General features: G+C 40.4%; 1 protein-coding gene across 2 annotated transcripts in view; it reads left to right on the forward strand.

The window, feature by feature from the left end:
• fndc3ba (fibronectin type III domain containing 3Ba) overlaps window positions 1-23658 on the forward strand; it is an 84815-nt gene that overhangs the window by 17394 nt on the left and 43763 nt on the right. For both annotated transcript variants that reach the window (XM_026152459.2, XM_080294036.1), the window contains exons 2-3: window positions 4367-4512; window positions 7981-8056. In XM_026152459.2, the coding sequence (XP_026008244.1) occupies window positions 4396-4512; window positions 7981-8056 (193 nt within the window). In that variant the 5' untranslated portion in view covers window positions 4367-4395. The remainder of the gene's footprint in view (window positions 1-4366; window positions 4513-7980; window positions 8057-23658) is intronic.

The following is a 23658-nucleotide window of genomic DNA, read 5'->3' on the forward strand; positions in this document are numbered from 1 at the left end:
AGAGCTGATCAGTTTCATCATGTCTTTTTAAATTCTTGTTTATAGGCAATTCATTCATAGAAGGAAAAAGAGAAGTGGAAGTTGGTGGTCTACTTTCTGCTGACAGGAAAAGTTCTCCGTTGGACTCTTTGAATGGGGTTTATTTTTTGCTTAATGTGATGACTTCAGTAGCTGTTTTCAAGACAAGATTTAATGCCAGGCTCTGGAGATTTTACCTGCGTCTGTTACACAAATGTGTGTGTATGTGTGTTTATATTTCCTTGGCTGTGTAAGTGATGGTAGGGAGAATGAGGTGTGAAGCAGACGACTGGAAGTAAATCAGACAGTCTGTTAGGTGGTTGTGAATATCCATTATGCTTCATCAGGATGGACAAACTGGAGTCATTGGGCGTGTGTGTGAATGATGAATGACTGTATGAGTAACGACTGAAGTTATGAGGTCAGTGCTGCCCCTGAATATCTGGGGTTTTACTGTGTGAGTGTGTATATATCTCAGCTCAGAGTATGTTTTACTCTATGCATCTTTATGTTGGAGAGGCAGTTTCCATGCTTACACAAGGCTTTCTGCCATACTGACACACGCGCACACATACATACACACAAACACGCATACACACGGACAAGTGGTTGATTGTTTTCTGGATTCAAGATGGAATTTTTCAATTTAACATTTTATCCCCGCTGGGAATCAACACCTTATTCCTCCTGCATTCCTTTGGGGAACAGAAACCACCGACTGTGTTTGTATAACTGTGCATGAGTGTGAGCACAGTGATGTCTGAAGCTGTCAGCAGCTAAATGCGCCTGGTAATGATTCCACTGTATAACAAAGGGTATTATTCATTCATCATTGCATTAGATTTCCAAATATGTACATGGGATTTGTTCGACAACATGCAACAGTTGCAAAACAAAGTGCGTATTCCCTCTCTTGTGTGTCTGAGGCGATTTTTACAGAATCAACAATGAAGCCTGCATCACAGTGGAAATAGTTTTGAGTTTTTTATTTTTTTCATAAAGTTGCTTCTACACTATGTAATTTTACACATCACTTCCTCCAAATTGCAGCAAAAAGGTTGTGTTTAAATTTGGAGAACGTCAATGCCAAGAAATGATATAAGACATCTGTAAGCTGGATAAAACACCATTGTATTTGTTTCCAGGCTGCTCTGTGAACGAAAGGTAATAATTTGACATTTTGGAAAATAAACTAACGGCATCTTTTTCAACAAGAGGAGGAATTTAATACCTTTGATATCGTATTTCTACCTCCAAAGGTGTCTAAAAAATGACCCTCACATGGACTAATGTAGGGATCCTGTTATTGCTGATCATAAACCATAACAAGATCTTTTTTTTTTTAGTTTTACAGTCTATAAGGAATAAATATGTCAGTTTTGAATTTTGTTAGTCAATTTTTGTTACATTTGGTTTCTGTGTTTCCACCTTCTTTCGGTTTTTTATGCTAAGCTAATAAGTCTTATGGCCCCAGATCGAGACAGAAACGTGAAATTGGTATTCACCTTCTCATCTTAATCTCAGGAAGATTTTTTTTAAAAAGTTCTCAAACACTCTTTGTGTTTGTATTTTTTTTTTTTTTTTTTTTAAAACAATGTGGATTTTCCAGCTGAAAATTCTACTATTATGCAGAAAACACTTCCTGCAAGTGATACCCAACGCCAGGTTTCTATTTGCATCGTTCACATAATGCACATTAGAATCTCATTTCTGCATGCGATGAATTTCCTTGGGAACTTTGAGTTTGTTTTAGGAACACAAGGTCATGTACTGGAATGTACTTCACCTAGTTTGCTCTCTATTTATTATCTGTGCTGATCTTACAGTTGCTTATCCCCTCTCTTCCTCTCTGCTAGCTTCTGTGTCTCGCTCTTCTTTTTCCTGGCAGAGCCGACAGTGGTGTTGCCATCTGTCTGTGATGTGTCCTGGACAAAACTCTGTGTGTGTGTGTGTGTGTGTGTGTGTGTGTGTGTGTGTGTGTGTGTGTGTGTGTGTGTGTGTGTGTGTGTGTGTGTGTGTGTGTGTGTTTTCAACGCAGGATGGCCAGGCTGAGCTGGGAACGGGGCTCAGATGGAGTCAGAAAGACAGTTAAAGGCAGACAAAGAAAAAAAAAAAGAATAATAGGAAGAGAAAGATTGAAAACTGTTAAAACTGTGTTCAAAGAGTGGTGTGAGTGTGTTTTTAATGATGCGACAGTATGAGCCACAGCTGTATGATCCACTAACCCTTCTTGTGACCTTGTCTGTGCTAGAAGACGACCAGCTGAAAGAGAAGTCGCACACTAACATGCAGCTGTTTTCTCTACAGTCCTTTTAGCGAGCTTGTGAGTGAGTGCAATGGATATCTCATAAGTTTCCTTCACTTAAAGTATTTGATCCTGTATGTGTATCATATGTGTGCTAATAGCAGCTTAGAGCCATTAGTCAGTAGCTCCTTAGCTGCGATTTCACTCAGCAGCCTTAAATTTAAACCTGTACGTCACTGAGAAATCCACCTCTGGCAATGAACCTGTGCACGTCTGTATGTGTGTGCTTATGTATGTGTTTATGTGTGAGCTTCGGTTGCTCTTGCAGAATATTTTGGCCGGGGTTCCTGGATTTACCTTTTGTATATGCGTGGGTGTGTATATATTTCCCCCATCTGCATGAGTTACATGGGTGATGTAACTGTACCTCAGTGGTACACTTGTGTGTTTATCTACGTGGTTTTCGCTGTGTGTACGTAGAAGTACATACATTTTGACTGTTAAGGTTAGGGTTTGCCACTTGGTTTTCAGCCCTAATGAAGACCACGTGCGCGGCTGACACATGTCGCTTGGCTTCCTTTAAATTCTCCCCCTGTAGCCATTTAGGTGATGCCATGTTATTTTCCACTTAAGATGAATGGCACTGGTTGTTGTTTTTATTTTTTTCATAGTTATGCTTTTTGGTTTTACTGCTACCGCTTTATTATGCAAGCAAAGAAACCATCTCCAGATTTAGCTCCCAGTTACTCTGCAAAGAGTGCCAGCACAGCTGACCTCAGAAGACCTGAAAAGACTTCCCATTCCTGCAGCCTCTTTGCATGTTTACATGTAATGCTCGTCTTCTGTGTTATATTTTCAAAGCTACGAGCAGGTGCAGTTATCCTTATTCACCTATAAGAGCCAGACCATATTCATTTAGTGTTTCTTTCATAAAAATTAATCCTCCAAACAGGATATAATCTCTCCTCTATTTTACCAGACTATTGCTGGTGGGAAGAGCTTTGAATTAGTCTCTCACTCTAATCTCCATTTCCTTTGCCTCTTTAATCTTTTACCTTTATATTGACATGATATGACTTGTTGTATTTTATGAAAGCTGATATGCCTGTGCAAATTCATTGTGAGCTGAAACAGTGGAATAATGCCCCTTTTCTATGTGTTTTCTCTTATGCAAAACTGTATTTTTTTGTTATACTTGCTAAAATCAATCTTGCTTTATCTCTGCGTTTGTCTGCAAACTTTTTAAATTCTTTGCTGTAGCTCATTCTAGTTTTATTCTTTTGAGTATATGTCGTTGTATCATTTTTCACCTCTACCTCTGTTATTAGAAATATAACACTTAAAAAAAAAATCCAAGATCTTATCCACATAGGAATGAAAACTGTTTTGGCTACAGTTAAACAAAGCAGACAAATTTAATAAAAGTGCCTCAAGAAGGTTTTCACGCTCACATGAAGTGGAAAATTGCTTTGTTAATCAGGAATCTGCACAGTAAACACTAATGCAAACACACTGGGAGGCTGGCAAAATACAGGTGGGGCACAGTCTAGATTTAATTTTAATTGCAAAATGGTTAAATATTTGTTACCGAGAGTTTAGTAGAAAGTCAATGTCTTTTTAGTGTCTGCCCATTCAGAATGAAGCTACATCCAGCAGCTCATAAGTTTACTTTAACATAAAAAACTCAAAGCCTTTTTTTATAACTCAGTTTATGTGAAAATTAAACAAACTAGACTTAATTTGTGACTTGGGGAGCTTTGTCGGTGGATTGTGTTACATTAAAATGGAGCCTATCTAGCTGCTTCAACCCGCTCCCAGTCATTGTGGCTAAGTCAGGCTAGCTGTCCTCTTGGTCCAGGTCAATATAAAAAGGAAAGACATTTTGCCAAGATGGACATAAGCATATTTCCCAAAAATGTCCAACAATTCCTTCCAAAAAGTAGGTTTGATGGTCTGAAACTAAAAATCTGGTCAGACAAGAAATGTGTTTGAAATATAGCCAACAGTAGCTTCAAAGGAAATCATTCAGCACAAGGAAGTTTCAGACTTTTAAATGAATGAATGCTCGTAACTAATGTATTTCTTATTTCTGTACTTTCCCAGGTAGGGCAGTTCAGTCAATTTCTCCATGAATGTACGTCACAATGATGATGACAGACCAGATTCCGCTGGACTTGGCTCCGCCCCCCCTCCTGAACGGGGAGGTCCCTCTCATGCCTCACATGGTTAACGGCGATGCGACACAGCAGGTAAATACTCGACACGAACAAACGCACACGCATGTCTGCAATGTGCATTTCCTGTACATCAAACAGTACAGCGCACACTTCTCTGTTGTCAGTTGAGCACCTACCACACGGATTGTTGCCATAAAAATTGCTAGAGAAAAGCCCTCGTGTGTCACAGAAGATAAACTACTAAATACATACAGGTATATTCAAATGCATTACTTATTCCTTTGGCGCAGCTTTAAAGGCAATATTTAAAACACTGAATGGCTTTATTGATAGATTTCAAACCTTTACGTGTGCAAACTTGCAATAGTTTGCACACGGACATCTGCTTCTCTGTGACAGACCGATCTTATCAGGTGCTGTAGAGCCAACTGGATCACCTTCAGAGTACAAAACCGCACCCGGGCTTTGCACAGGCAAAAGGAAGCGATCGGCGTAATGAAAAGCATCACAGTTAATTCACCTCGGTCTAATCTTGTTGTCACACACACACTTTTTTTTTCTTTTTTTCCCCCACACTGTGTGTTTTTGGTATATGAAGGATGATGATGTTTATGCACCATCCCCAGCCTGTTCCCTCACAGTCCAGAGGAAGCATCGTGGGAGTGTTTTGGCTGCAACACATAACAGTTATGGGGGGGTTTTGGCTGCGGCACACAGCAGTTAGGGCTCTCTTTTTATTCTAACACCCTGCAGTTTAAAACTTGGTTCCCAGTATGGAATCAGTGATCTAGACCGATGATTATATAGATTTGACTCTGCGTGTGTGTGTCTATTTGTTTGTTTCTTGGTCTGTCTGCGTGTACGTGTGTGTATTCGTTTCTGTGTGGGCACGCAAGTGTCTGTGTTGAGTCTGAATACATACTTACGTGTTTGTCGGCTTGCTTCAGTTTCAGCTTCCTTGTTTCTTTATCCACCTACCTTCACCTGTTTATGATTGTGTTTATCAGTCAGTGGCTTTGGTACATGCAACGAGATCATGTATACATACATGCCTGTTTTTGTATAAGAGCGTTCTGTCATAATATGTCTGTAAAAACAAAATTCACTATGGAGGCTCTCTCATCACATCAAATCCAACAGTGTGTTCAAATTCTTAGTTATATTTTAGAAAAATTAGTTACTATCTAATTATCTATTGTGATTAAAACAAATATCAAAATACTTTTAATTGTCCTACTGTAATAGTATTTAAATATATAGAAACCTGAAGTAGCTGAATAATAATGTGCATCAATGTAGTCAATGAGAGGCTCCAGTTACAACCTTCTATTAGCTATATTATTGGGATCTACAGTATTGGTCACATTTCTTTGTTGTAGGACGGTCAGTTAGTTTTACATGCCGAAGAAATGCCTATAAATCATTTTATTCAGTTTCAATTGGAGTGCTGGTCCTTCTGAGAGTTTGTAACCACATAATGGACTTAGGCACGCTAATTTATTATTGACTATTATTGCTTAAGCTATGAAATCCATCTGCAATCTGATTAAAGACATTTATTTTAGTTATTATCTGTAAAGCACTGTCCAAAACATTTGCAATAGTCAGACATTCATATCCATTTCCATATCTGGCCACTGTTGTGCATGAGACTTGTAAGCCATAGTGGAAGGGGTCTGTTTAAACCTGAAAGCCTAAACACAAATGTATTTGTGTTTAGGCTGTCTACTTCTTTAGTTTATGATCAGTGCATCAGAATTATGGGTCAGAGACTAGTGAGTAAAAGGGAAGGACACGCTTCCCTTCAATATTTCTGAGGAATTTTCTTGTTAACCTATGGCAGTGATAGTAGTGAGGAAATGGTGCAAAGCTTCTCCGCTGTACTTGTTATAGGTGCCTTTCCAGATAAATATCTAAAGAGAGAAAGAAACACTAAAAGTGGACCGAAGACAGTTCAAAACATAAAAGCTTTAGTGACAACCATGTTGGTGTGAAACCAGTGTACTGTACAAGATCTTAATGAACATATTCACAACAGCTCAGAATCACTTCAGACCTTAAGGAACATGAGAGCAAAGATGGTAACCCATGCAGTTAATGATATAGCTCAACAACATCACACTACCACTTTCACACCAAAGAGTGCCATTTGCATTCAAAACTATAAGGTGATGTAATTGCACTAGTTGTAATCCTGTTTCAGTTACTCTTTTGCAGAGAAAGTCTATGGAAGTGAAAATAGACCCTAAAACCTAGAACTGTGAATGATATCCTGTGGTCCAAAAGTGCCCATAGAAACATTGAGTGAAATGTTTTCAATATGCCACTTTTTATGTAAAATGTTGAATAATGTCAGTATGGGTTTGCTAATTTAACTTCCCGTGTTTAATAAAGAGCCCTGCTCTTGCACTTTTGTAATTTGTAATTGATGCCTTTTAAAAGGAGCTTTTAAATCATAAATCACAAGTGGTTACACTTAGAAGCCTTTTCTGGTTTTAATCTTAAAAAATATGCTTGTTTTCTATAATCCTAACTAAAGGTAGAAGAATTGGGTCACTTTGACTTAGTCACTACTGACTGAGTCATTATAGTCTCATTAATCAGTCATAATATCAAAACAAATGTGCTACATGATTATTTTGCGCATTGAGTGATCTTGACATGTGATGGTATAACAGTACACAGACACACACACACATACACACCTACATGGTCTAATGCAGGGGTTTTCTCAATCCTTGGGAAACATGGGTCACCCTGTGCTGGGGGTTCCCATAGCAACAGCAGCCGCTGCAGCAGACAGAGCAGGAAGTGTGTGAGTGTGTGTGACTGAGGGAGAGGAGCAGGTTAGCGCTGAGATGGGAGAAGATGCAGTCACTACAGAAGGAACGTAGGATATGAGGATTTTACAGCAGCACACCTGTAGAGCATAGACAGGGCTGTGCCTGTGTGTGCATGCGTGTGTGCCTGAATACGTGTATGTGTGTGTGTGTGTGTGTTTGTGTGCAATGGAGGGGCACCTGTTTCATGTGTACAGCCACGTGTACACTCTGAACAATCTGTATGCGGAAAATATGACGGTAAGGTGCATGCGTTCTCCCCTCAGGCACATTAGGTAGAAGCGCTGAGAAATCGAAACGATGTCATGTGTTTTGAATTCATTTGTGTGCGCTCACCTGTCTGTGTGTGCGTCCATCTGTCTGTTAGATGTATTTGTGCATACTTGTTTTATTCTTGTAAGAGTGGTTAAAAGATGAAGGCTTTTCTTAAATAAGAGTCTGTGAGATGGCAGCAATAGTGTCACCATTAGCTTTTCTAACACCTCATTCATATGTGTGAACTCTCTGCCGAACTATGAGAGCCGATGGTTATTGTGTTATGTCACTGCTGCAAGCTCTGCCTAGCTGAGTATCTGTCCTGTTCTGTGATTGCTAAAGAAAAATGTTTAATACATGTTTTTCCCCTTAAATTATAGATATTTTTGTCACAAAGTTTGATCGATTCTTTTTTTGTTGTTGTTTTTTTTATGTGTTTGTGCAGGTAATCCTGGTGCAGGTGAACCCGGGGGAGACGTTTACTATCCGGGCAGAGGACGGCTCACTGCAATGCATCCAGGGTCAGTCCTCTACGATATTATTACGTTATCATATTAACATGTAGCCTGGTGGCCGCTCTGATGTTTGTCACTGTGAGACAGAGTATTACCCATCATTTTAATTATATCCTGGCTGAACAAGATTTAAATGAGATCTTTGGGCTGACTCCTAAAAGTTAAAAACATTTACGGAAAAACAAATAATGTTAATGCAGTCTATGCTTAGAAATCTTTGATTGGTAAATGTGAAAGCAAATAATCGACTTTTACTTTGAGTATTGTCCATTACCAGAGAAAACCATAGCAATGTCAAAGGAGTAGCTGTCCAATAAAGTCTCAGAGAGTTTTCAAAAGTCTTCCTTTCTACCTGGTCAGACTTAAATCCCAGACAGTCTGCCAGTACATGGTAGAGCCAACACAGAGAGACAGACATTTCAGTTCTCATGTGTTTGCACATGCAGACCAGTAAGTTACTTATTTTTAAACAGTCCGTATTAGTGTGACTGTATCATTAACCACCACAATGGCTAATGGTTTAATGGTTTATTTTTCTAACCAGAAAGCCTGGAAATGAAGTGTTTTCAGCTGGATTTCAACCCTTTTGAAATTCCGAGTGTATATATAAGACTACAAATGCAGAAAATGCAGAAACTCCAGAAACGGTGAGACTTTTTAGTAGACTGGTCAATAATGCAGGAAGAACTTTGGAAGAGGAAACGGAAAGCAAGTGGAATGGGATCTAAGGGTGTTATCTCCAAATGAAGTACAGCTAATTGAAAGCATAGTCTACACAATGACAGATTTAGACAGAGTGGGCAGCCATGGCTTCACTGTGGTTGCATCTGATAGCAGTGCATGAAAAGACTGGAAATACAAGCCACTTAGGATCGCTCAAAGACGGAAGGAGGTGGCAGTAACACAACTCTGCTGAAATTGTGTCTCACTTTGATGATGTCAGAAATGTAACTTTGAAAGGACATCTTTGTTTTCTTCTCAGTCTTTTTCAATCTGCATCTTCTTCACTCGCTCCTTCTTCTTTTTTTTTTCAGCCTTTGAATTTTTTTTCTGTAAGAAAGAAAGACAGACAGCAGTCTCGACTCAGTCACTGTCGCCCATTTATTAAAAAAACAAAACAAAAAAGACGCATTACCACAACACTGTGTTGTAACAAATGGCATCCCACCACCTTTTCCTCCACCCGCCTTGTAATTCAATTTTCCCCTCAAATCAGAGAGACTGCTCCAGGCAGAGCTATGGGCACAGATAAAGCCAGATAGAAACGGTGCATGATTTAATGGATGTATGCAAAGATGGGAAGATACAGTTGCCAGATAAGATAAGTGAATTAGTGACTTGTAGAAAAACAGCTAAACGACAGACGAAAGAATGGTTTAATGTAGAAAGTGGATATATGAGAGGGATACCAGACAGTGATTTGCAAAAAGACACAGTACTGATGTAGCTGGGATCTGCCATCTTTCTGTTTGTTTGTGTGGTTGCGTGTTTGTACTTGAAAATTTGGCATCGAAGGCACAATGTGTGTCTTTGTGCACCTTTTTGGTGCCTTTTACTACAGTCGCAGACAGCAAATTAGGTGGAACATTACAGACTTTGAGCCCTCTTTGAATGCAGATATTATTAATGTGAAGGACCACACACGCACAAACACACATACGCACAAACTTTCTCTCTATCTTAGTCGGCAAGAGGTCACTGAGTTTAATGAAAGCTGGAGTGTGGCAGTGTGTTCCGAAGGATAACTGAGTTGCACTTTAGAGAGACTCAGTGTGATTAGTGAGACCTCAGAGGTTCGTGTTCGCGCATGCTTGTGTATTTGTGGCCCTGCTTGTGTGTTTGCATTGCAGTGTACTTGTGTGCAAGTGTGTGCGACAGAGCAAGATTACAGAGACCTCAGGGCACAGCCAGGAACCAGCTTTTATATAAAGTAACCTCTGTTTAGCTGCTGCAGTGTGGTACGTGCATGCATGCAAACATGCATATACGTACACACGCAGACATGGATGCTCTGCCAAGGCAGGACCAGCCTGAAGACGTCAACGCAGCAGCCAGAAAAGATTCTTTCATATGAACCACAAGACCTTCCTTCTCCTCTCCTCACTTCTCTTCCCTTCCTTCCTCTCATCATCTTTTCCTGCTACCTCCCTCCCTTTTCCTTTTTATTCCTCTCGTTCATCTGTCTTGACCTTAAGGCAAACCTGGAGCAGAGAAGAGGCTATTGTATTTGCCGGATTGATGTTAAGTACTGCTCATTAACCACACCCCTGCTAACTGCTACAGGCTCAATTATGTTCTTTTATTTTAGCTGAAAGTGTACATAAAATCTTACTAAGGTCCATGAATCCCATAACCTCAGGGCGTATGAAATCCTTTCAGAGCTTTTTTTGTGCATATTGAAATAATTCACAATGCTCTAAAATATATATTTAAAGCCATTTTTTTTACCACTTTTCAGATATGTTAGAGATCTGTCTTTACCGTCTCTTTTTTTGTGTCCCTTTCCTTCATTGATCCAGTGAAAGACTGTATCTTGACCTGAAATCCTTTCCAGCAACTTATTAGCATCATTTCTGCATGTGTATGACTGCATGTCTCCATCCCTTGTTGAAGCAGCATGACCCTTCAGTGATCCAGGGGCCAGATTCATCTGACCCCCCACACACACTCCTACCCTCTCACTGTTCCCACCTTCCCCCTCCTCCCTTTTGCCCCCCACCCCCCTCCGTCCCCCTGTCTGTCCCCCTCCCCCACTAAGACAATTCCCCTGAGCTTTCCCACACTCACATCAAAGGACAAGACTCGAGGGTGTGTTAGAGCACCCTGCTCTGGAATGTGAGTGTGTTAATATGCGTTGTGTGCGCGTGTGTGTCTGTGTGTGTTTTACAAGGCTGTGTTGGTTTACTGTGTTGTTTGGTCTTTGTTGGACTTTTACGAGGGATGATGAGGCCAGAGGGTGAAGAGCAGGAAGCTGTGCCCTGCCTGGGAGAATATGACATGAAGTTTGGGTGGCACCAGCTTAATTTCTTCTGAAATTTAGGGCGTAGTTGATAATAACCACAAGGTTTAGTTGATTAGTTTTCTAGTTAATGAGCAGTAATCCTGTAAGTCCTCAGTTTACTGGCCGCAGTGTTTTTAAAATGCATTTCAGTATAATACATGGGGTTTGTTTGCCTTGGTCTTCTGTGGACATTTGGAATTATTCTCTGTTGTAATATAATAAGTGTATATGTGAGGCTGAGAAGTATGAGTAGTAACTGTTAGTGTGTCCTTCACAGTGAATGGAGAACTTTCACCTCTTGTATTGCTTAACGCTATGATTTTATTTTGTTTTTTAATTGACTGTGCTTGGTGGAGCATGTGTGCTAAGGCTTGTTGTGTTGCTGCATGACCCGCTACCAAAGAACCAAACCGAACATGTTAAAAAGCCAGAGCCATCACCAATGTTCCCTCTAAGCTGAGCACGTGAGAAATCGCGCACTGCTGACACGGGGGAACAGTGGCCAGCACCATGGAACACCGCTCCTCTGATTGAGCATGCTTTGCAGAATGAGACACTCAAGATCCATTTCACCAGGTTGGTGGCAGTGCAAACAAGCAAATGTATCATAAAGAAAGCCTTTAAAGTGGAATATCTGTGAAAAAAAGTCTAATAGCCCCACAACCAGGATGTCTTGTTTCCACAGAAACTTTTTTTTGGCACATTGGTACTGCAACGGGATTTCAATCGGTAAATTCTTTCTTTAACACAAGAATGGTTGGTTTAGATCAACAAGAATGGTTGGTTTAGAGAAATAAAAGGCCTGTGGGCCAGAATCAGCCTGATGAAGACTTGAATCTGGTGTAGTTTAAAGATTTGGAAAATGTGAAGGTGTACAAAGATTTTGGGCTTTCGGCGGTGTTTTACAGTAGTAGCAGTAGTACTTCCCTTTTGGCATTCATACTACATGAGTAGTTAAGTAATAGTAAAATAGTTAAGCAATAGGATGACAATTAAATGACAGAAATGTTCTTGTTTTTAGAATCTACTATAAAAATGTTGGTTAGATAAAAGGAATTAACCAAAACTTTCTGTTTTATAAATACTGGACAGTCTGGACAATGAGCTGCCAAAATCTTTTCTGTAATTTACACACAGATCATGTAGAACATAGGTGTCAAACTCTGGCCCGCGGGCCAAATTTGGCCCGCAGCCTAATTACATTTGGCCCGCGAAGCCATACCAAATTACTATTAGATCTGGCCTACTGGTATTATACAGCTAATATATATATTGTTTAGTATTAAGCTTTGCTTGTTCCATATTCAGTTTTCCAGCAAAACTTATTTGAGTCCATAAGAAAAGATTCATTCTTATATCTGAAGGAAGTTTTTTTTTCAATAAATATTAATGTTAGCCCGCGACTTTGTTCCAGTTTTGAATTTTGGCCCACTGTGTATTTGAGTTTGACACCCCTGATGTAAAAAACTGGGACGTACTGCTGAAATTGCACTTCGTTTTCTGATATTAAGACATCTCAGGGATCAAATGTTCAGTTAAGTGTTCTTACAGTGAAGGAAAGTGGAGTTTCACTGGTCCAACCCACTTAAGAACAAACTGGGCTGCATGTGGCCCGTGATGTAAAGTGAGTTTGACATCCCTGGTTTAGAACATTCTCTGTGTTTTCAATTACATTTCTTTTCTGTCTGTGTTACATAATGCAATTCGGAGAGGTCTATGTGCAAAGTATATTTCACTTCCAACTTTTGGTTTGTGGAATTTTTTTATCTTGAAGGTATAGAACCCAAAGATTATCCTGCGATTCCACATGCTCTTATTTTGTCTTGTCCCTTGAGAGTAGAGAAAGCTCAAATCACACATTTTGTTCTTTTCTTTATTGCTTTTTCTTCCAATTTTAATGGGCCACAAAAAGATTAATGAAACAATTCTTCATATAAGAAATATAATCAAATATAAATGCAGGCTGTTGGGACTTCATATTAAGCCAAAAGAATTGGTTGATGTTTCTCCTTTTACGCTGATTTCTGAATTTGGAATGGATGAATTGCATGCAGTCCACTCTCATTGCTGTTATATTGCAGTGGCATAATGGAAAATGTGGTTCTGGTCTCAGCTGAGGCCTTGTTAGCCCAGGCATTTTTTCTTCTCTGAGAAACAATGGTTATGGTGGACCCTGCCAGTGTTTCTCTGCATCTGGACACAGCAGGGTACTGTATGAATCATGGCAAGATCTGCTGTCTTTTGCCATTAGAGGTGTGCGCTCTGCTCATACCTAATCTTTTTGGATCCCCCCGATTGTTACTCTCTTCCCCTGTTCCTTGCTTTTGTCTGTTGTCTTGGATCCAGTTTTGTAAAATTCGATGATTATATTTGTGGAAAAAATGTCGATTGATCATATTGTTATTTTAAACATGGTTTTGTCCTCAAATTTAACAAACCTAAACTGATATGGAAAAAAAGGGTTGATGGAGGAAATTTAGGTGTACCTCCTCTGTATTTGTTCTTTGTCTGACTACTCTCTTCATTTATCTCTCCATTTTCCTCAGTTTCAACTTCAGCTTTTTGCTCAGTCTCTTACTGGCTTCACTGTGTCGCTACATGGGGTTATCAAGGTTTTCTTTGACCGGCCTTCTGCACAGAGTGCACACTTCTACACTGCAAACCCTTTGATGTAAATGGAAATAGCTGGTTGAGAGAAATACGGTGGAAAGTCTCAGTCTGTGTTTACACCTTGCCAGATGGTTCTAAACAAGCTGGTGGAGAACACACAAATACATTTTTCACTGAAATCCTTAATTTACGGTACTGTTTCGGACCATCCTGGTGCTGCTTGTAAGCAGGTGTGGTTGTTCGAGGAACTTTTAACAAGCCTTCCTTGAAATCGGAATACTCAATTTTGTGACAGTAGACTGAATGAAAATTGCTGTGCAATGATAGGTTTGACTGATGTCTGTTATCTAGCTGAACTGTCAGCTAAAAGGATTTATTGTGTTTTTATGCCTTATTTTTGTAAATCTGATCAAATGGAAAGTGTTCATGCAAGTGTTTCTCAATCTGTTTGCCTTTTTGTCTGTGTGTGATTTGACAAATGAATGCATTTTTTAATTAATATTGCATTTGCATTTTGCCCAAAGTATAATTAATCCAATAGCCAATTTCCTGTACAGTATATTAATGCCCTAAATTCCCATTTTCTCTGCCTGTGCAGCCTTTCGAGACACTTGCATCCACAGCTTTAAATTTCCTAATGTACTTTTTTGAATTGTTAATCTGTCCCAAGAAAACAATATCTATATATAAGATCACAGCTTCTCACAGGGTAGAGCGATATGGCTTCTGTTCAACATTGCAAGAATGCTTTTTCTGGAAAATCCAGTGGTTTAAAAATGTTTAATGGAATCAAATATATGCTTCACTAATTAATTCTTCTTCTTCCTCTTCTGTTTAAAGATGTTTTTACTAAATAACGACTAAATCTGTATTGTTGTAGTATGCTTCATATTTCACTGAAAAGAATAAGGATAATGGGTTTGGTCATAAGGCCCCATGGTGCAGAGGGATCTAATAATAGAGAGCTCTTGTGTGTTTGGGTGTGTGCATGCCTTTGTATGCATTTCATTTTATTATTTTTACCTTGACAGCTGGGCAAAGGAAGACCTTTTTACCTCCAAGACTGTATGCCCTTAGGCAAGGTGTAAAACTAATTCTAGAGGTATGTTTAGTGTATGTATGTCTTAACTTGGTGTTAATTCCTCCTGGTTTTGGGAAACTGGTCGCCATGGGAACGGACTCTCCCTCCAGGTGGTGTGTAATGGAATGCGATCTCTTTGTGCCTAGAGAGATCACATTTGTGTGTGTGTGTGTGTGGGGGGGGGGGGGGGATACCTGCTTTTTTTCAGCATTTTGCACTGCAAAGTACTTTGTAAGTATCAAAAGGACAGAGATAATTGGTTTGGTTCATTTGATACACGGTGGCTAAAAGCTTGACTTTTCTATGCGTGGTTTAGATAGAGGCAGAGAGGGAGAGAGAAAAAGAGACTTAATTGTGTATGCCCTGCCCAGTCCTCACTTATAAACTCAATGCCCTCATACAGTAGGGCATGAAAAGGCAGAGGAAAGGAGGGAGGGAGAGATACAGCTGAAATAAAATAGAATGAAGCAAAGTAAATAAAGGAAGACAGGCAGAATGAAAACGAGGCGCAGAGGGAGACCGAGAGAATCACATGCTGCATGTTTGGTCGTGCCTGCTACCATCCATTCTGGGTGAGGCCACTTCCTCTATGACCCCAGCCACCCCTGTGCTGCTGCTGACTTGGTCTGGTCTGCCAGCTCTGGAGAAGGCTGCATTAGGGGAAAGAGAAGGGTGACGAAAACTCTTGAGAATACTGGTTTGTCTTTATATGTAAGACACTGTGAAAGCTGATGCGTGGGCAAACAGCAGCTGAGTACTCACAGATTTTTTCCGGAGAAATGGAGAAAAAGAAATATCTTTTCCAGGGATGAAATTCTTGGCTCTCTTGAAGCTCAGGGTACAGCTGGAGCACTTCTCCCACTCTCCAACCTTATTCCCTCCTTCTCCTCCTCTTCCCTCTCTTTTCAGGCTCGGTCACTTCCTCCCTTCTCTCTCTCTGATTCTTGCTGTGTTTCTATATTTTCTTTTTAATTTTAGTCTCATCTTCACAACAATGACACAAGTTTGCTGATTTGCATGTTTTTTATGTAAATAAAACCAATCATAACACTATTAGGAACATTAAAGATATTGCATCTTCTCCACGGGTTGCACATGCTGCTTTTCAGATTGGATTCAGTTAGTGTGAAAAGCACTGCACAGCTGCGGAAATTCCACATGTGAATGTTTACATCATGGTTTTTTTTTAATTTTGTAGGGAAACCCCTCTTTTTTCCCCTCCTTGATCTGGTGTTATTGGGCAAAAGTACATGTTAGTTAGTGGGACTTCCATTTAGGAATATAAGGAATAACCAGTTAAGTAATAACTTTTTTTTAAAAGATGCTTTTCAGTATTTTTCTTTCCTATGTACAGGTTATAAACAAAGTACCAACCATATCTTCACCTCTTTGGTTGTTTGATCAACTAACAGCCAGGGGACATACCCACCCTTGCACCACAAACACAGAAACAGTGGAATTCAGCGATGGAGAGCAGGGGAAAGTCCCTGCTAATCTAGGCCTTCCAGTCTCGGCTTCTTTCTTTCCATTGACATTCACACAACTTCTCTTCTCTTCTCTTCTCTTCTCTTCTCTTCTCTTCTCTTCTCTTCTCTTCTCTTCTCTTCTCTTCTCTTCTCTTCTCTTCTCTTCTCTTCTCTTCTCTTCTCTTCTCTTCTCTTCTCTTCTCTTCCACACTTTCTCTGCTCTCTGTGGTGGACACAAACTTGGTGCTGTTCAGACTGTGACTCATACAGTAGGAATGCCCGACATTAACATGTGGAGAGATAGGAGGAGGAAAGTGAGGGGAGGATGGGAGAGGAGTACAGCCGGGTACAAACGTAGCAGGTTGTGTACAGCAGGAGAAAAAATGGAAAAAAATATGACTCTTAGTGGGTCAAGGTTTAAGGCTTTGATGCATCATGAGTATTCAAGTGAGTGAGAATAAGAAAGAAGCAGGGAACCAGAGCAGGAAATGATTATTTGACGCTGTTTACACACAAGCAGCTGTTGCATTTCTCTTTTCTCTCTCTCACTCGCTCTCTCCTTAGAGAGAGCAGACATGTAGAGTTGATTAGAGAATGGATATAATGAGTCATCAGTGTCTGGATTGTGTATATTTGTGTGTGCACATGTATTATTGCTTATGCACATCAGAAGTGTTTGTGCGTGTCTACAAGCATGTATACTTCCGTGCACGACCGGACAAGTGATAAGTGAAGTATGCTGGACCCATGCAGTGTATGTGTGTTGCATGGTTACCAGTCCCAAAACAATTGTATCTAAAGGCATGCGAATAGTCTCGTGATAAAACTGGAAAAAGCAAGATTGGTGTGCGTGTTTGTTTGTTATTATGTCTGGCTTTCAATTAATGCATGTATGTCTTATTTTGTTGTTTGTTGCGTGTGCCAAGGTGACCGTGGTTTTGTCAGTGTGCACTATCCAAATGTCAGTGTGTTCTACAAATTAGTTGCGTATGAGCAATCATGTCTTTATGCGCAGTGCCCAGGTGGGTATCTGGCCACTTGCATGCTGTTGTTAAGATGTGTTTGCCATAGTTTATGAGGGCTTTTGCGTGTTTGTGCACATTTGGGTGACTGTGAGTGTGTGCACAGCTGCAAGGGTGTGTGTTTGCACATGTTAAGATCTTGAGAACAAAGCGTGGCTGGGCTCAGTGTCCCTCCAGACATTACGTTGCTCTCCTTTGGAGCAGACCCAGCAGCAGAAGTAGGTCGGCCGACGGCGCTCCTCCTCTAGGTGGGGGAGAACTGGCAAGAGATCTGGGTTGGGTGGAGGTATGGGCTGGCACACAGGCTACATACTCAACACTACACAGATTTAGGCTTGTATGCTTAGAGGCTGTTTACACAGTTATCAGGACAGGATAAGACGTAGATGTTAACATTATTTTGAAAAATGTAACCCATGGGATAAATTGGGGGCCATTCCCCCCCCCCAACATGTTATCACACTCAAGAAGATTTGGTCTTTAAAAGTTAAAATTGTCCCAGAGCTATTGTTCACGTTAAAAAATAAATTTTTTTGTCAAAGGAACAGTATATAAGATTTGATAACAAAGCTGAAAATTTGGAAAGTTGGAATAATAAAAAAAAGGACTATTTGATTTATAATAACGCACATACACTCAACAAAAATATAAACGCAACACCTTTGTTACTGCTCCCATTCCCCATGGGATGGACGTAGAGACCTAAAATTCATTCCAGATACACAATATAACCATCCCTCCCAAACAGTGGTCACAAATCAGTCCAAATGTGTGGTAGTGGGCACATCTGCTATATTGAGATAATCCATCCCACCTCACAGGTGTGCCACATCAGGATGCTGATCTGACATCATGAGTAGTGCACAGGTGTACCTCAGACTGCCCACAACAAAAGGCCACAGAAATTATTTTGTCCATGAAACCATAAAGCTGCACTTTCTTTTTGCCTTATAGTCTGATTTGTCATAACTTTTCCGTTTTGTGGTAAGCTTTTCTTTGGCTGTCACTTCTTCACCCTGACCTGTCTTATTTGGCTCAGCAGAACTAAAATATATATCCTGCTGCTTTTACACACGCACTCACATAACGCTCAGCGATTCTCTGCGCGATCAACCTCTTACATGTTTAAGCTTGCTGCGGGAGATTTCACTTGTCATGTTTGCATAGTAAGTTAACGATTAATAAGACGATGTCAGAGGAATTGGTGCACAAATTATCACCACTCACAGATCAGTGCTGTCGCTCTCTATACACAGTTCGCGCGATTGCAAAGTGAAAGCAAAAAAACAAGCGCAAATTCAAACGCGATTTCAATATGTCACATATTGACAGTGGCTCACCGATGCCAATGACATAATTACCCAGCTACATTTCCGAAAGAATGCAAAAGCATTGACATATATTTTTCCTTCCTACAATACCCCGACGGGCAGGGCAGAGATAGATTTTGGTAGCCCGACTGGAAAAATCGCTAGCCCCGGGACGTCGGGCTAGCGATATTGCGAGCCCTGTATCTGATTGAGGAATCTCTCATCTTTGGAAAAGAGAGTTTATTACAGAGAAATGTCTCTTTCCAAAATAAAAGCTATACTATACGCTTCTTCTGGGCTATATTCTCAGCAGCATATTAAACATATTAGGTCCCCATAAGGAGAATCATGTGCCAACGGCTGTCTAAATGACTCGGGTAAAGTTTGTAGCATGCATGCTTGTCGTTTTTGTCTGCTTCCACTTGTCTTTGCACTAGGATGATGTAAATGTGCAGTCATATTCGTTGTGTTCCCACTAGTGCTTTCAGGTTAATCTCGTTGAAATGACCTTAATGCCACAACACGGCAAATCTCCGTTAACGAGCTACTAGGGCTGGGCGATATGACCCAAAATTCATATCTCGATATTTTTTAGCTGGATGGCGATATAAGATATATATCTCGATTTTTTTTTTTTAAAGCCATAAGTTAAGAACAAAAAGAGAGTTCTTAGTAACACTGTGTCCCAGATGTCACACGGGCATTTTCTTTACATACAGCGTAGATGTACATGAAGAAATTACTCAAAAATAAATTATCAGCATTTATTAAATAATCATGGTCCATAAATAAAAGAAAACAATGTTGTTTTTGTGCATAACAAAAAGCTCACAATTGTGCAGTCAAAATGTAAACTAATAGACGCTGAGCATAATAACAAAGAGACAGATTTCACAGCTGCACCACGTCTCTGAACAGGTGCCATTTGTGGTCCTTATACACACACAGTACGTATCACTCCGCGAGGCTCCTCCTCGGTAGCCGTAATCCTCCGACAATCCATCAAGCGGTGCAGCTCCGTAGCTTAGCAAAGTCATATTAAAACATTTTTTGACAGATTGCCGAGCGCTGTGTACCACATAAAATCGGTTTGCGGTCAGTAAGCACAACCAGAATTCATACATAAGGCGCACTGTCGAGTTTTGAGAAAATGAAAGGATTTTAGGCCGTGCAGCTCCTCCGGGCTGCATGTCGTTAGCGCGGTTAGCTCGTTAGCGCGATTAGCTCGCTAACACGTTGACGCCGTCCAGCCCCACGCACGGTAACTCGCTAACGGAGATTTTCCGCTTTCATCTTGTCATTGCCTGCAGGTGAAGCTATGGGGGAGGCGGAGTTGTGTTCAGTGAAGGAGAGGCGAGGCCGAGTAACGTTGCGTAGAGACAAAAGTGGACGAAAGAGAGGCAAACCTGCGGCTCCACAAGTATAATTATAACGTAACATAGACTATATCGATATAAACGATATTGTCACATCTTATATCTCGTATGAAAATATATCGATATTTTTAAAAAACTCGATATATCGCCCAGCTCTACGAGCTACCCCTGATCGCCCCGTGCATGGGGCTAGACGGCCAACACGTTAACGAGCTAACTGCGCTAATACACTAGCTCCCACCCATGTAATTGAGCATTGCGTGGCACATCCAACATACTGTTTTACTTTAGTCCATGACGTGCTTACCTTCAGGGTCATACGTCACATGAAAACCAAAATAATTCCAAACGCCAGATCTGAATGAGGGTGGGAGAGGTTCAATTTGCCATGTTGCAAGGAGAGCTTAACTTCTGTCTCGCTAGCTTGCCCTGCGCTCTTCCTTCTGACGATGCTGTCTGTGTTGAAGCTCAGTGGATCTGCGCTCGACAGTGCAGCCTAGGCGGAGTAGTCGAACACAGATTCACTGAGCGCTCAACACAGGCAGCATCGTCAGAAGGAAAGTTGATAAAATAAATTACAAATTTTGTATTGTTCGATGCGTACCGAACCGAAAGCACTGTATTGAACGGTTCAATAATGATACAAATATCGTTGCACCCCTACATGATATATATATATATATATATGTTTTTTTTTTACAAATTATACATAGATTACTATTTAGATATAGCTGTGGATATATGTGAATATATTTTTGACATGTATGTTATTCTTATTACTGTCAGATTAGCGTTTATCTATTGAGTCGGATGCAGCATTAATCTTAAAAAAATCAAAGAATTGAAGCTGGATATGAGCACAGCCATAGGGTTAACTGGAGAGACAAAACTGAAAAAGCAGAAGGTTATACTTGGACTTCAATATTATCACAAATAGAGACAAGGATGACAACCTCAGCTAGTGCCTATGGGCAGGCAACCACAGGTGGAGCTGAAGAGCTCAGTGCACAAGTCTGGCTCTTTTGTTTCGCAGGAAATGTTCAAGCCATCAGATTCCAAAACCATTTAAATGAAAGCTTTGATAGGATTTTTTTTTTTTTTGTGTGTGTGGGGTGGAAACTTATTGGTTTATTATTTTATTTTTCCTATGTACGGACAGGAGAAACATGAGCTTGAGCCAATGGACTAATAAAATATAGTGCTGGTTTTACAAGCCTTATTGCTTCTACTTTACCTCATAATGTGCTGATGTCAGATCCTAATGAAGTCATCATGGCACTGATATTCATCAGCTGGCATAAGCGATAATACTTTCTGCTTGTTTTCTTATGATGCCATTATGCAACTTTGAGTTTAGAAGTTCAAAGAAGCTCAGTCATAATAAGGAATGTGCTTACACGTACCTGCATACACACTACAGTATGTACTTAAGATATGACCCAGTGTTCAAATGTAGAAACTGCCCAACTTTTGATTTACATTCCACAGCAAATCAGCAGCTTGCTTAAATTACAGTCTGTGCTGCAAACACAGAACATGGGCTCAGGATCAGAAGTGTGAATATGTGCTTCTTTATACTCGTTTGTAGAGGACTTTTTGGGGAGGGGTTTGACATGCAAAGCTAGTTTTTCTGTCACACTGTAGTGTGTAAGTGTCATGAGGGCAGAGGACTTGGGGCAGAGCAGCACAGGAAGTTCTGACTTCCTCCTCCATCACTGAGAAACCCTCCCCATGGCAAAGATGTCCGGTGGAGTTGACTCACCGGAGATTTATTTTAGGGCTGTAACTTGTGTATTAGTGTGTATCTTTGTACACAGTGTATATGTAGTACACTGTGTAGTTCTGAATCTTTCTCCCATGTTTCCACCTTAAGCAATCTCTCTCTTACTCTTCTTATTGTCTTATATTTTTTATTACACTTCCCATCACGGTCCAGGTTTCGATCCATCTTTCTCAGAGTCCTTTCCACTGTGGAAGCTTCTAGTACCCATATCAGCTGACTACAAAACATCTTTGGGCAGCTGCTGCTTGCTTTTGTGTGTTTTTTCTTTTTAATGCATAAATTAGCATTCAGCGTTGACATGACAATTGGCTCTTTAGTGTTCATGCATGTGTGTATTTTGTGTGCGCATGGATTGGCCAGGCAGTAGAGGAAGCTGTCGTGGGAGTGTCTTTTGCAGTTCCTAGGACAGATAACATTACCCCGCTGATGCTTACATAACTTCCAGGCAATGCCACGTCACAAGTGACCCAGACACACATACACAGTTGCTCCCACATAAACATACACACAAACTGGTACATTTGTACCCATGTAGATAAAACAGCTGCCTCCATGAGGCTCTGATTGTGATACAAAGGTTGTGTGTCTGTGACTGTGATGTACTTTTAAGATAAAGGAAAAGCATTCTAGAAATCTTTCTAGAAATGATTTGTGTGTGTGTGTGTGTGTGTGTGTGTGTGTGTGTCTCTGTTATCGGGAAATCCATTTGTGGCTAGTTGTTCTCTATGTAGGTCATGTTGCAAACAAGCTCCATCGGTTTAATACCAGTATCACAGACACACACACACACACACACTCGTGCACATATGCTTTCCCATGAGGGTCTGTGTTTCCTTCCAATGTGGTAACCACATGTTTAGTGATGAAGGGAAAGAGAGAAAGTGGTTCGCTTATTTCTAGAAGCTGATTATTGCTTCATTCTGCTGGAATAAGCAAGATGCTAATACACACTGTTGGGTTACACTAACTGTCAGCAGTGTTGGCCCATCAACAAATGTGTGTTTATTCAGTGTGTATAAGTTATTTCGTTACTACAGAGATAAGTAATTGATCGTGTGTCAGGCCACATTTTTGTCTTGCAGCATTTTTGTTGTGTTTAGGGGGCCCTGCCACAGCTGTTAAAGACAGCTGTAACATGGTAAACATCTGAAGTGTTGCATCATCTTCTTAGTCTGTGGCTACGTCCACACGTACACGGGTATTTTTGAAAATGGAGATTTTCCGTTTTCGTTTTAAAAAATAATCCCGTCCACACGTAAAGGCAAAAATGAAGGAAAACGCTGCTATGAACATGCCAAAGCAACAGGTGGCGCTATCCGGTTGTTCAGTCTGACGTCACTAGCCGTGTGTGGGTCTAAACTCCGCTGCAGGTCCATATATCAAACGATCACTATGGCATTACTGAGAGTTGAAAAACTGTCTAAAGTCTTTCATCTTTAATAAAATGATCAGCGTTCTGCTCTACCAGGTGTAACAATTGAGTTTAACATCCAGGCATCCATGAAAACGGAATTTAACAGTGATCACTGGCTGTTTTAGGAGCTTTTTGAGATCAAATAGAAGAAAATACACAACATTAAACATGTTAACAACACAAAAGCCATATTAAACGCAGACTACTTTAGACCCGGAAGTAGGATTCGTCGCGTCATCACTGAACAACCGGATATTCCTAACCGTGTAGAAATGTTGGCCAATCAGAAGTCTAGAAGCCTCGGTGGGAAAAAGTAAACAAAGCTGGGGCATAGAAGCAGAACCAAGTCGTCTGTGTGGAGGGACAGTAACTGTGTGTGTATATGTAAGCATTTAAACACTGCAGAGAGTACAATTAACAGTAACAGTATTGTAGAAATTCATTTCACCGAAACAATAACGTGGCGCACACTGTGACGTCAAAAAATGCGCACATCTTTGTAGCTGCGTTTTCTCCGTTTTTCTTGTCCACACATAAATGCAAAA

Source organism: Astatotilapia calliptera, chromosome 19 (assembly GCF_964374335.1).
Source record: "Astatotilapia calliptera chromosome 19, fAstCal68.1, whole genome shotgun sequence".
Taxonomy (NCBI): Eukaryota; Metazoa; Chordata; class Actinopteri; order Cichliformes; family Cichlidae; genus Astatotilapia; species Astatotilapia calliptera.